The 14,244-nt window shown below is 42.7% G+C and overlaps 1 protein-coding gene across 2 annotated transcripts in view; it reads right to left on the bottom strand.

The window, feature by feature from the left end:
- Nucleotides 1-14,244, bottom strand: part of LOC106566123 (protein phosphatase 1 regulatory inhibitor subunit 16B) — a 173,632-nt gene that overhangs the window by 111,773 nt on the left and 47,615 nt on the right. Inside the window, exon 2 of one of the 2 annotated variants that reach the window (XM_045691909.2) lies at nucleotides 6,392-6,823. In XM_045691909.2, coding sequence (XP_045547865.1) covers nucleotides 6,392-6,656 — 265 coding nt within the window. In that variant the 5' untranslated portion in view covers nucleotides 6,657-6,823. The remainder of the gene's footprint in view (nucleotides 1-6,391; nucleotides 6,824-14,244) is intronic. The other variant, XM_014133975.3, reaches the window with a different exon arrangement.

Genomic DNA, 14,244 nt, shown 5'->3' with positions numbered 1-14,244 from the left:
AGACATCTTTAGCACTAGCTTATTCCTTGCTACCCACTCTGAAACTAACTGCAGCTCTTTGTTAAGTGTTGCAGTCATTTCAGTCGCTGTAGTAGCTGACGTGTATAGTGTTGAGTCATCTGCATACTTAGACACACTGGTCTTACTCAAAGCCCAAGGCATATCGTTAGTAAAGATTGAAAAAAGTAAGGGGCCTAGACAGCTGCCCTGGGGAATTCCTGATTCTACCTGGATTATGTGTGAGAGGCTTCCATTAAAGAACACCCTCTGTGTTCTGTTAGATAAATAACACTTTATCCACATTATAGCCTGGGGTGTAAAGCCATAACATATATGTTTTTCCAGCAGCAGACTATGATCGATAATGTCAAAAGCTGCATTGAAGTCTAACAAGACAGCCCCCACAATCATTTTATCATCAATTTCTCTTAGCCAATCATCAGTCATTTGTGTAAGTGCTGTGCTTGTTGAGTGTCTTTCCCTATAAGCGTACTGAAAGTCTGTTGTCATTTTGTTCACTATGAAATAGCATTGTATCTGGTCAAACACCATTTTTTCCAGAAGTTTACTAAAGGTTGGTAACAGGCTGATTGGTGGGCTATTTGAGCCAGTAAAGGGGGCATTACTATTCTTGGTTAGTGGAATTACTTTAACTTCCGTCCAGGCCTGAGGGCTTTCTAGTAGGCTTAAACTGAAGATGTGGCAAATAGGAGTGGCACTATCGTCCGCTATTATCCTCATGAATTTTCCATCCAGATTGTCAGATCGCGGTGGCTTGTCACTGTTGATAGACAACAAAACAGAATTCACCTCTTCCACATTCACTTTACAGAATCAAAAGTACAATTCTTGTCTTTCATAATTTGGTCAGATATACTTGGATGTGTAGTGTCAGCGTTTGTTGCTGGCATGTCATCCTTAAGTTTGCTTATCTTGCCAATGATAAAGTCATTAAAGTAGTTGGCAATATGAGTGTGTTTTGTGATGAATGAGCATCTCATTCAATGAATGAAGGAGCCGAGTTGGCTTTTTTCCCACAAACTTAATTTAAGGTGCTCCAAAGCTTTTTACTATCATTCTTTATATCATTTATCTTTGTTTAATATCATTCTTTATATCATTTATTCTTTGTTTAATAGTAGTTTATTTTTATTTAGTCACATGATTTCTTAATTTGCAGTATTTAAAAAAAATATATATATTTCCCCTTTATTTAACCAGGTAGGCTAGTTGAGAACAAGTTCTCATTTACAACTGTGACCTGGCCAAGATAAAGCAAAGCAGTTAGACACATACAACAACACAGAGTTACACATGGAATAAACAAACATACAGTCAATAATACAAAAATAAGTCTATATACAATGTGAGCAAATGAGGTGAGATAAGGGAGGTAAAGGCAAAAAAGGCCATGGTGGCAAAGTAAATACAATATAGCAAGTAAAACACTGGAATGGTAGATTTGCAGTGGAAGAAAGTGCAAAGTAGAAATAGAAATAATGGGGTGCAAAGGAGCAAAATAAATAAATACAGTAGGGGAAGGGGTAGTTGTTTAGGCTAAATTATAGATGGGCTATGTACAGGTGCAGTGATCTGTGAGCTGCTCTGACAGCTGGTGCTTAAAGCTAGTGAGGGAGATAAGTGTTTCCAATTTCAGAGATTTTTGTAGTTCGTTCCAGTCATTGGCAGCAGGGAACTGGAAGGAGAGACTGCCAAAGGAGGAATTGGCTTTGGGGGTGACCAGAGAGATATACCTGCTGGAGCGCGTGCTACAGGTGGGTGCTGCTATGGTGACCAGTGAGCTGAGATAAGGGGGGACTTTACCTAGCAGGGTCTTGTAGATGACCTGGAGCCAGTGGGTTTGGTGACGAGTATGAAGCGAGGGCCAGCCAACGAGAGCGTACAGGTTGCAGTGGTGGGTAGTATATGGGGCTTTGGTGACAAAATGGATGGCACTGTGATAGACTGCATCCAGTTTGTTGAGTAGGGTATTGGAGGCTATTTTGTAAATGACATCGCCGAAGTCGAGGATCGGTAGGATGGTCAGTTTTATGAGGGTATGTTTGGCAGCATGAGTGAAGGATGCTTTGTTGCGAAATAGGAAGCCAATTCTAGATTTAACTTTGGATTGGAGATGTTTGATGTGAGTCTGGAAGGAGAGCTTACAGTCTAACCAGACACCTAGGTATTTGTAGTTGTCCACATATTCTAAGTAAGAACCGTCCGAAGTAGTGATGCTGGACGGGCGGGCAGGTGCAGGCAGCGATTGGTTGAAGAGCATGCATTTAGTTTTACTTGTATTTAAGAGCAGTTGGAGGCCACGGAAGGAGAGTTGTATGGCATTGAAGCTCATCTGGAGGTTTGTTAACACAGTGTCCAAAGAAGGGCCAGAAGTATACAGAATGGTGTCGTCTGCGTAGAGGTGGATCAGAGACTCACCAGCAGCAGGAGCGACATCATTGATGTATACAGAGAAAAGAGTTGGCCCAAGAATTGAACCCTGTGGCACCCCCATAGAGACTACCAGAGGCCCGGACAACAGGCCATCCGATTTGACACATTGAACTCTATCAGAGAAGTAGTTGGTGAACCCAATCAGTTGGGGCTGCCAGACCTTTTGTCTCATCCCTCTCAACCATCCAATTTTAAATTCCTCATCAATCCAAGGAGATTTAACAGTTTTTACAGTCATTTTCTGAACTTTTTTTCTTGACAGGGCAGTCAGTCAAAAATATACTTCTCTGGTGATATCACATACAGTATCAAGCATTTCACACATGTCATCCAAACACTGACTGTTAGCACTTGGTGGTCTACAGCAGCTTGCCACCAGAATGGGCTTTATGTGAGGCAGATGAACCTGTAGCCATATTACTTCAACAGTATTTAACATTAGATCGGCTCTAAGATTTACAGGAATGTGGTTCTGAAGAGATGTTAGGTTTGATATTGAGGTAGGGGAAGGAGTCAAGTGCAGGAGAGCAGAGATGTCCAAGGAGGGTCTTTTAATAGGCAAGTCCACAACAAAAAGACAGGTACAATACCAATAACAACGCCCATGACAAATAGAGAATACAGTTATTCAAGGAAGGAGGAAAAAAACAACGCTCCTCAAACTTATACACAATCGGTATATACGTGAAATAAACTGAGGCACAACCTCAACAAGCAACCTGAGACAAATAATCCTGCACAAACCTAAGCAGGCAACAGGGGTAGAATATACACACAGAAATTAAAGCAAATGAAACCAGGTGTGAAAAAACCAAAGACAAAACAAACGGAAAAATAAAAATGGATCGGTGACGGCTAGTAGGCCGGCGATGCCGACCGCCGAGCACCGCCCGAACAGGGAGAGGAACCACCCTCGGTGGAAGTCGTGACAATAGACCGCAACACCGCCCTTTTTGGCATTTCTGTCATTTCGGTAGATGTTATAACCATGTATTGCTACCACTGTATCATCAAACGTATTATCTAAGTGAGTTTCAGAGATGAGTGTCATCCGTTACAAGCAAGTTATTGACTTTATGGACCTTGGTTCTTAGGCTGCATGTGTTAATATGGGCTATTTTTAGCACTTTTCTAGGTTGCTTGATTGTTTTTAATGCTTTACTGGGAAGCTTATCAGAAGTAGACTTACTCATGTTATTTACATTGGAGCTGATAGTGCAGGGTGAGCTGCATAAAGTAGTCTTCCTATTAGGGCACACCACCTCAGTGCTAACAGTGTAACTCTGGTTCATAGGCTCATGACTACTGCTTACAATAGCTGTAGGATCAACAGAGGTATTCAGGGCAATTAGGGGGACATAAATTAAGTTATTTACATTGTGTCTGCCAACGCCCCTAGGATAATGTACATTTGATGCAGCATTATGACGACTCAAGTTCAGATGGCTGGCCGCTAGCCTAACTTACCAATCAACAACAAAAAATAGCTGACATGGGCTAATTGAGTGACCTCTGATGCACAACCAAATGTTCTAAATGTCACCTTGTGTATTCTATTATTCTAACTGTCAACAGTAAGTTGAGTTCTGAAAAAAATGTAATATATATTTTCATTTTGTGTTAAATATTGTTTAGGAACTTAGTCGGGGTCTCAACTTACTTTAAAAAGTAAATTGTTTCTCTTCCCTGTCACGAGGGAGGGTCGCTAAAATGTTTTGCTCGCAAGGTGGGGGAGGGGCGACATAGGTACACAGACCCACGAACCACGGCGGCCCCTTGTGATGAATTACGTTGTTTTGTGGCCCCAACCCCATCAAAGTTGCCCATCCCTGCTCTAGAGAGAGTGCCGGCTCTCCAACTCCTCTTCCCAACACCAAGCTGACAGCTGCCAGAGACCCAGCGGCCGTGACTCCCTTCTGTGAACATTGAACAGATAAGCTAGACTGCATTGTCTGCATAATGAAACAATCCCTAGTGAGCTATCGTTTTGACGGTGGACTGATTGTATTATGTGGCATTAATTGACTGGTTTTACACAGCACAAACTGTCTATCCAAGCTGCGATAGAGCATGAGGACATCTAAGGTAGGCTATAAGCATACAGGTCAGTTGTATATATAAATTGGTTACTGATTAGTATGCAGTTGCATCAACAAATCTGCAATGTTTGAATTTCCATTGGCCCTGGAAAAAGGAGTGCACTACATAGGAAATAGGGTGCCATTGGCCCTAGTCGAAAGTTGTGCACTACACAGGAAATAGGTTGCTGGAAGTCTGAACAACTGGGCAGTATTACCCACTAGCTACATCTATACTGAACAAAAATATAAAGGCAACATGTAAAGTGTTGGTCCCATGTTTCATGAGCTGAAATAAAAGATCCCAGAAATGTTCCATATGCACAAAAAGCTTATTTCTCTCAAATGTTGAAGTTTACATCCCTGTTAGTGAGCACTTCTCCTTTGCCAAAATAATCTGTCCACCTGACATGTGTGGCATATCAAGAAGCTGATTAAACAGCATTATCATTACACAGGTGCACCTTGTACTGGGGACAATATAAAGCCATTGAAAATGTGCAGTTTTGTCACACAACACAATGCCACAGATGTCTCAAGTTTTGCTGGACCCCAGGAAGAGTAGCTGCTGCCTTGGCAAGAACTAATGGGGATTCATAATAAATACAAATACAAACTCAGTAAAATAATTGAAATTGTTGCATATTTTTGTTCAGTATAATTGTAGCAGCATCATACTGACTGGGCTTCATCTGTAGAATAACACCTGTGACTACTCCTTATATTAAAGAGCGACTGCCTTTAAAAAGCTACAAATCCCTTTGAAAACGGCATGTGGCATCGATATGAGTCAGAAACAAAGTGTAAATAGGATCATTTTAGTCATAAAGTCAGTCTCATCCATCACTGAGTTTGGAACATATGTGCATCACACCGGGTAAATGAATGTTGTTGTTTTTGATTTGACAATGTCCATTTGCCCACTAACATGGGGTGAACAGCTGCGGTGACTGCTCTCTATCGAATAGCATAGACAGCAGCTCTGACTGTTTACATAAGAAATACTGCACCAAACACATTAGTTACAACTAAAACATCCTCGTACAAAACTTCAAAATTAATTACAGATTTCTTAAGTTATCTTAGATTCATTCTGGGGATTTTAAGGAAGTGAAATAAGCTTTCTACAGTGTCTCATGAGGGACAATCATCATTAACCAAACTGAATCGGTCAGGAAACACACCTCCAAGACTGATATCTTGTTTTTCTAATGAGCAACAGAAAAACACGTGCCAATCAGCATGTTCAGTGGCTCTTTAAAAGCTAATGATAGACCTTGGGGTGATTCACTTGGAGTGGAATGAGCTCTTTAAAAGCTATTGATAGACCTTGGGGTGATTCATTTGGAGTGGAATGAGCTCTTTAAAAGCTATTGATAGACCTTGGGGTGATTCATTTGGAGTGGAATGAGCTCTTTAAAAGCTATTGATAGACCTTGGGGTGATTCATTTGGAGTGGAATGAGCTCTTTAAAAGCTATTGATAGACCTTGGGGTGATTCACTTGGAGTGGAATGAGCTCTTTAAAAGCTATTGATAGACCTTGGGGTGATTCATTTGGAGTGGAATGAGCTCTTTAAAAGCTAATGATAGACCTAGGGGTGATTCATTTGGAGTGGAATGAGCTCTTTTGACAGTCAACCCAACTAATGGTTTGTGCTTTCTCTGACACTGGCTTTCTTCTTACAGATTTTTTAACGTGGTTAATTTTGTGTTTGTATGTGTGTGTGTGTGTGTGTGTGTGTGTGTATGTGTGTGTGTGTGTGTGTGTGTGTGTGTGTGTGTGTGTGTGTGTGTGTGTGTGTGTGTGTGTGTGTGTGTGTGTGTGTGTGTGTGTGTTCTCTCCTCCTGTCCTCTTACCTTCTTCAGGATCGTTCCGTGCCGAGGCCTCTAGCAGCGCCACACTAGCAGCAAACGATACGTGCCGTTTGGCCTCCATGGCGGTGGCATGATTAGCGTTCCTTCTCTTTTCCGCCTTGCGTTTCTTGTTCTGCATCTCCTTCTCGTACACGGCCCATCTCTTCAACTGCTGTGTGCGGCGCTTCTGGGCAGCTCTCAGGCGCTCAAGGCTCGGCACCTTGTCCAGCTGCTGCAGCTCATTGAGAAGCTCCAGGTGGTTAGCCATGGTGGGGCCAGAGGTGGTGCCAAGTGGGACCAGGGCTGGCAGAGGAACCAGGGGTTGGAGACTGGAGACGGGTACTAGCACTGGCGTGGGGGGTTGCACCTTCGGCTGCAGTAGCCTCCTCCCATCATCATCATCATCACACTCATCAGCTGTGACTAGACCACCTGCTGGGGAGACGGGGGAGCGAGTAAGAGCAAGAGCTGACATCAGTACAAAATATAATGCTTTCTTGACATCGGTAACCTAGAATATTAACTATAGAGGCTAAAAATTACAATGTGGAAGAACATCACATAGACTACTATCAAATTACAGCGGTTGAAAGGTACAGTATAGGCTTAAGAAAACCCTTTCAACGGTATAGTACTGGTAGCTTAGTATTACACAAAGGATTAGCTACTCCTTGCTGTTTCCGCAGGCTCAATGCCCATCTGTTATCTTGTTTCATTTGATTACAGCCTCCTTCCCTCAACACTAATCTGTTACATAATACTGTAGTACAAACTCACTAGAAATTACACACTCAGTTTAGTACACACTCACTAGACAGTACACACTCCTCCCAGTCCCTAGACAGGCAGTACTACACACTCACTAGACAGCACACTCCTCCCAGTCCCTAGACAGGCAGTACTACACACTCACTAGACAGTACACACTCCTCCCAGTCCCTAGACAGGCAGTACTACACACTCACTAGACAGTACACACTCCTCCCAATCCCTAGACAGGCAGTACTACACACTCACTAGACAGTACACACTTCTCCCAGTCCCTAGACAGGCAGTACTACACACTCACTAGACAGTACACACTCCTCACAGTCCCTAGACAGGCAGTACTACACACTCACTAGACAGCACACTCCTCCCAATCCCTAGACAGGCAGTACTACACACTCACTAGACAGTACACTCCTCCCAATCCCTAGACAGGCAGTACTACACACTCACTAGACAGTACACTCCTCCCAATCCCTAGACAGGCAGTACTACACATTGGTTCGTATTGTGTACAACAATACAGAAGCTACCTAGTACAAATTAATATTTTCCTGAAAATCTACCAAGTTTAAATACCAGAAATAATTCATATTTATCCAGAGATTCCCGGGAAATACACCAAAAATTGGAAGTGTCCATTTAAAGCATTAAAAACCAACATAATCCATCCACCTGACAGGTATTGCATATCAAGAAGATCATTAAACAGCATAATCATTAAACAGATGCACCTGTGATCTCACTAAAATTTGCAGTTTTATGACACAACACAAAGCCACAGATGTCTCAAGTTTTGAGAGAACGTGCAATTGACATGCTGACTGCGGGAATGTCCACCAGAGCTGTTGCCAGAGAATTGAAAGTTAATTTCTCTACCATAAGCCGCCTCCAATGTCATTTTAGAGAATTTGGCAGTACGTCCAACCGGCCTCACAACCACAGACCACGTGTATGGCGTCTTGTGGACGTTGTGAACAGAGTGCCCCATGGTGGCGGTGGGGTTATGGTACGGGCAGGCATAAGCTACGGATACCAAACACAATTCCATTTTATCTATGGAAATTTGAATGCACAGAGATACCGTGACGAGGCCCATTGTCATGCCATTCATCCGCCGCCATCACCTCATGTTTCAGCATGATAATGTACGGCCCCATGTCGCAAGGATCTGTACACATTTCCTGGAAGTTGAAAATGGCCCAGTTCTTCCATGGCCTGCATACTCACAAGGCCTGTCACCCATTGAGCATGTTTGGGATGCTCTGGATGGATGTGTACAACAGCGTGTTCCAGTTCCAGCCAATATCCAGCAGCTTCGCACAGCCATTGAAGGGGAGTGGGACAACATTCCACAGGCCACAATCAACAGCCTGATCAACTCTATGCCCCTTTAAATTATATGTAAATTGTAAAGTATTTTGTCTGGAATGGCTTTTCGTTATGTGTCGGACTCCAGTAAGACTAGATGTTACCATTGGCGTCGGCTAATGGGGATCCTAATACAATCTAAACTCTAAATAATAAAGCTCATGAATAACGGGGAGATGAAGAGTGGAAACAGTATGTGGGCACCTGCTCGTCGAACATCTCATTACAAAATCATGGCCATTAAAATGGAGTTGTCCCCCTTTTGCTGCTATAACAGCCGCCACTCTGAGGTCGGGCACTGATGTTGTCTGATTAAGCCTGGCTCGTTAGTCGGCGTTCCAATTCATCCTAAAGGTGTTTGTTGGGTTGAGGTCAGGGCTCTGTGCAGCCCAGTCTTCCACACCGATCTTGACAAACCATTTCCATGTAATGAATTGTGCCTATGCCTATCAGGTGTGACTGTCTGAAGAGTCACAATGACAGCTCAAAGAGCAACACGTTATTTTAAAGGTTTTCCTGTAGGGTTTATTAACTGCATTCGGGTCGCGTGTGCAGTCCGGCAGTGTCAATTATACGTGTGCTTTGAATTTCTGGTGACTTTGTGTGAAGTAAATACGCTAGGTTAAAGGCTTCCATGGAACAACCTGTTTTCTGCTAATCTGCTGCTGCACATGTTGTTTATTCTGTGGAATGGCATTAGTGCCGCATTGGGACATTTTTTTAGCAATTTCCCAGGTCATTGTATTTTTCCTGGAAATGTGAAGTGTGTTCCCGGAACAGTCCCGGGATCCCTGTTACCCATGTTAATCATCACCACCTACTACTGTTCAAACACAATTCCTTCTTACTATATCAACAGTAACAAAACTAAAACAGCCTGAAAATAAATATTATTTAAAAATTCAATACCTTAAGGTTTGTGGATATTATGCAAACAAAATTACTTCAATGGACAACTTGCTAGCAGTAGGCATACAGCGTCGACCTATTTCTCTGTGACAGAAGTCCTTTGGTTTTGTAATAGCCAGCTCGGTGATAAATTGACTTAGTAATAACCAGCCTCGGACTTCCCGCTGCTAAAAGCCCTCAACAACAAACCAAGACAATGAGTTGTGTAAAAAGCAGTTGGCTCATACCAGAAACATGCTGTGTCTCTTAATTCATTCTAAGCTAGGGATATTGGTTTATCGTTCTTTCATATTAAGGCCTATTCTTATGTAGGAACTTTCCCCTTGAGAGTGAAACCTTGGCTGCTGTTCACTTATCAGGTATCCTGTTGAAACCATGAAACCAGACGATGACTGCCAGATGTCAGCACAGCTCATCTACTCTGGTAACCACATCCTGACCTGTACTCATCCACAGTATGTCTCACTCTTACTATTGAACACACAATCAGGTGGACATCTGTCAAATCTACAGAAAAAACCCCTCTAATTTTCATCAGATACAATACCACAGCCGTCAAACTCCTCTAAAAGGTAATGGTCAACTATCTGGATGTGAAATCATACCAAGGTCTTGGAGATCCTCCCAAAACACAATCAACTCATCAATATGAGCAAGGTTCCTCCTCTGGGGGATTAATCAAGCAGCATCTTTCATCTGATATAGGCCAAATATGATCTTGTAACCTAACAGACCTACATTTCCCAGTATCCAGAATGCAGATCTATCTAGAACGGCAGTTGGTTTCGCTGAGTCTCCATCTAGGAAATGCTGAGCTTTGTAACCAACCACCTGAAAATACAAGCCCCTTTCAACCTGCTACTGCACAGAACATTTCCTCAGCTGAAAGCAACGGCAGCAACCTAGCTCTCTGTCACAACTTCCGCCCAAGTCGGCTCCTCTCCTTGTTCGGGCGGCGTTCGGCGATCGACGTCACCGGCTTTCTAGGCATTTTTCATATATCCATTTGTCTTGTCTTGTTTCCATACACACCTGGTTTTCATTTCCCCAATTAATCTACTTGTATTTAACCCTCTGTTTCCCATCATGTTTTGTGTGTAATTGTTTCATGTTATGTGGTGTTAGTTTCACGCTTTTGTTTTTGAGCGCGTTTGATTTATGTAGTGCTCTCGTTTTTGGAACTATAATAAAAGTGTGCCTGTTCATTATACTCTGCTCTCCTGCACCTGACTTTGCCTCCAATACACCTTTTGACACTCTCTCACAACATGGACAGGAAGTCAGCTAGAAGCCAATTCTTCTCCCCTGTCAGCTTGTGTGTGCAAGGCCAGTGGCGACAAACTTCATCAGTGAGAGAAAGTAGTTATGGGTAGGTCTAACTGTGTCCTACAGTAGTTATGGGTAGGTCTAACTGTGTCCTATAGTAGTTATGGTAGGTCTAACTGTGTCCTACAGTAGTTATGGTAGGTCTAACTGTGTCCTACAGTAGTTATGGGTAGGTCTAACTGTGTCCTATAGTAGTTATGGGTAGGTCTAACTGTGTCCTACAGTAGTTATGCGTAGGTCTAACTGTGTCCTACAGTAGTTATGCGTAGGTCTAACTGTGTCCTATAGTAGTTATGGTAGGTCTAACTGTGTCCTACAGTAGTTATGGGTAGGTCTAACTGTGTCCTACAGTAATTATGGGTAGGTCTAACTGTGTCCTATAGTAGTTATGGGTAGGTCTAACTGTGTCCTACAGTAGTTATGGGTAGGTCTAACTGTGTCCTACAGTAATTATGGGTAGGTCTAACTGTGTCCTATAGTAGTTATGGGTAGGTCTAACTGTGTCCTACAGTAGTTATGGGTAGGTCTAACTGTGTCCTACAGTAGTTATGGGTAGGTCTAACTGTGTCCTACAGTAGTTATGGGTAGATCTAACTGTGTCCTGGAGTAGTTATGGTAGGTCTAACTGTGTCCTACAGTAGTTATGGGTAGGTCTAACTGTGTCCTATAGTAGTTATGGGCAGGTCTAACTGTGTCCTATAGTAGTTATGGGTAGGTCTAACTGTGTCCTACAGTATTTATGGGTAGGTCTAACTGTGTCCTACAGTAGTTATGGGTACAGTGCCTTGCAAAAGTATTCATCCCCCTTGGCATGTTTCCTATTTTGTTGCATTACAACCTGTAATTTAAATAGTTTTTTTATTTTGATTTAATGTAATGGACATACACAAAATAGTCCAAATTGGTGAAATTAAATGAAAATAATAACTTGTTTAAAAAAAAAAGTTAAACGGAAAAGTGGTGCGTGCATATGTTTTCACCCCCTTTGCTATGAAGCCCCTAAATAAGATCTGGTGCAACCAATTACGGTCAGAAGTCACATAATTAGTTAAATAAATTCCCCCTGTGTGCAATCTACGTGTCACATGGTCTGTCACATGATCTCAGTATACATACACCTGTTCTGAAAGGCCCCAGAGTAGGCATCACCACTAAGCAAGGGGCACCACCAAGCAAGCAGCACCATGAAGACCAAGGAGCTCTCCAAACAGGTCAGGGACAAACTTTGAACATCCCCCGGAGCACCGTTAAATCCATTATTAAAAAATTGAAAGAATATAGCGCCACAACATACCTGCCATGAGAGGGCCGCCCACCAAAACTCACAGACCAGGCAAGGAGGGCATTAATCAGAGAGGCAACAAAGAGACCAAAGATAACCCTGAAGGAGCTGCAAAGCTCCACAGCGGAGATTGGAGTATCTGTCCATAGGACCACTTTAAGCCATACACTCCACAGAGCTGACCTTTACGGAAGAGTGGCCAGAAAAAAGCCATTGCTTAAAGAAAAAAATAAGTTTGGTGTTCGCCAACAGGCATGTGGGAGACTCCCCAAACATATGGAAGTAGGTACTCTGGTCAGATGAGACTAAAATTGAGCTTTTTGGCCATCAAGGAAAACGTTATGTCTGGCGCAAACATCTCTCATCACCCCGAGAGCACCATCCCCACAGTGAAGCATGGTGGTGGCAGCATCATGCTGTGAGGATGTTTTTCATCGGCAGGGACTGGGAAACTGGTCAGAATTGAAGGAATGATGGATGGCACTAAATACAGGGAAATTCTTGAGGGAAACCTGTTTCAGTCTTCCAGAGATTTGAGACTGGGACGGATGTTCAACTTCCAGCAGGACAATGACTCTAAGCATACTGCTAAAGCAACACTCGAGTGGTTTAAGGGAAAACATTTCAATGTCTTGAAATGGCCTAGTCAAAGCCCAGACCTCAATCCAATTGAGAATCTGTGGTATGACTTAAAGATTGCTGTACACCAGCAGAACCCATCCAGCTTGAAGGAGCTGGAGCAGTTTTGCCTTGAAGAATGGGCAAAAATCCCAGTGGCTAGATGTGCCAAGCTTATAGAGACATACCCCAAGAGACTTGCAGCTGTAATTGCTAAAAACAGGTGGCTCTACAAAGTATTGACCTTGGGGGGGTGAATAGTTATGCACGTTCAAGCTCAGTTTTTTTGGTCTTATTTCCTGTTTGTTTCACAATAAAAAATATTTAGCATCTTCAAAGTGGTAGGCATGTTGTGTAAATCAAATGATACAACCCCCCCCCCAAAAAAAGTATTTTAATTACAGGTTGTAAGGCAACAAAATAGGAAAAATGCCAAGGGGTGGGGGATACTTTCATAAGCCACTGTAGATCTAACTGTGCCCTAGGTGGATACACTGTATTCTGCCTCCTAATATTCTCCACAGGATATTACAGTTTTTAAGGCTAGTTAGACAGTTGCTGCTTTTGAACTAATCAAATGTGCTGCCAATGCTATAATACGACACAATATGAATTATAAATGTGGATAACTGTTTTCAGCATCAGCTCAAATTATCCACCATTTGACTTCCTGACCGGCCACCCCCAGGTGGTGAGGGTAGGTAGCAACACATCTGCCACGCTGATCCTCAACACTGGAGCTCTCCAGGGGTGCGTGCTCAGTCCCGTCCTGTACTCCCTGTTCACCTACGACTGCATGGCCAGGCATGACTCCAACACCATCATTAAGTTTGCAGGCGACACAACAGTGGTAGGCCTGATCACCGACAACGACGAGACAGCCTATAGGGAGGAAGTCGGGTGGTGCCAGAATAACAACCTATCCCTCAACGTAACCAAGACTAAGGAGATTATTGTGTACTACAGGAAAAGGCCTATGGGACGTCAAGGGAACTGTAGCCTACTGTTCAGATGGATTAAATTGCCTCTCACATAGTCTTAATATTAATAAAGCATTTCTTGCTGTAAAATGATACACCAAATGTACATTTTGACTCGGGAACAGGAGTGGAGAAATATAATTTTGTCACGGCTGTTTGAAGGATCGGACCAAAATGCAGCGTGTTTGTAGTTCCACATATTTATTAAACGTGAAAACGGAATGCAATACACTTAAATACTTGAAACACAAAAACAACAAACCGTGACGCAGAGAGGAAAAAACACTACTCAAAAGATAATAACCTACAAAACAGGAATAGAAAAACCCCTACTTAAATATGATCTCTAATCAGAGGCAATGAGGATCAGCTGCCTCCAATTAGAGATCAACCCCAAACAATCTCAACATAGAAATAGAAAAACTAGAACTTAAACATAGAAATAGAAAACATAGAACAACCCAAAACACCCCCTGTCACGCCCTGCCCTACTCTACTATAGAAAATGACATCTCACTAGGGTCAGGACGTGACAGATTTATTTATTTCAACATCTTGAGCGAATGCGAAGTTAGGGACCGTCTGTAGGGGTGCTATCTTTA

This window comes from Salmo salar, chromosome 12 (assembly GCF_965601325.2).
Source record: "Salmo salar chromosome 12, fSalSal1, whole genome shotgun sequence".
Classification (NCBI taxonomy): Eukaryota; Metazoa; Chordata; class Actinopteri; order Salmoniformes; family Salmonidae; genus Salmo; species Salmo salar.
This window is presented reverse-complemented; position numbering and strand designations above follow the sequence as displayed.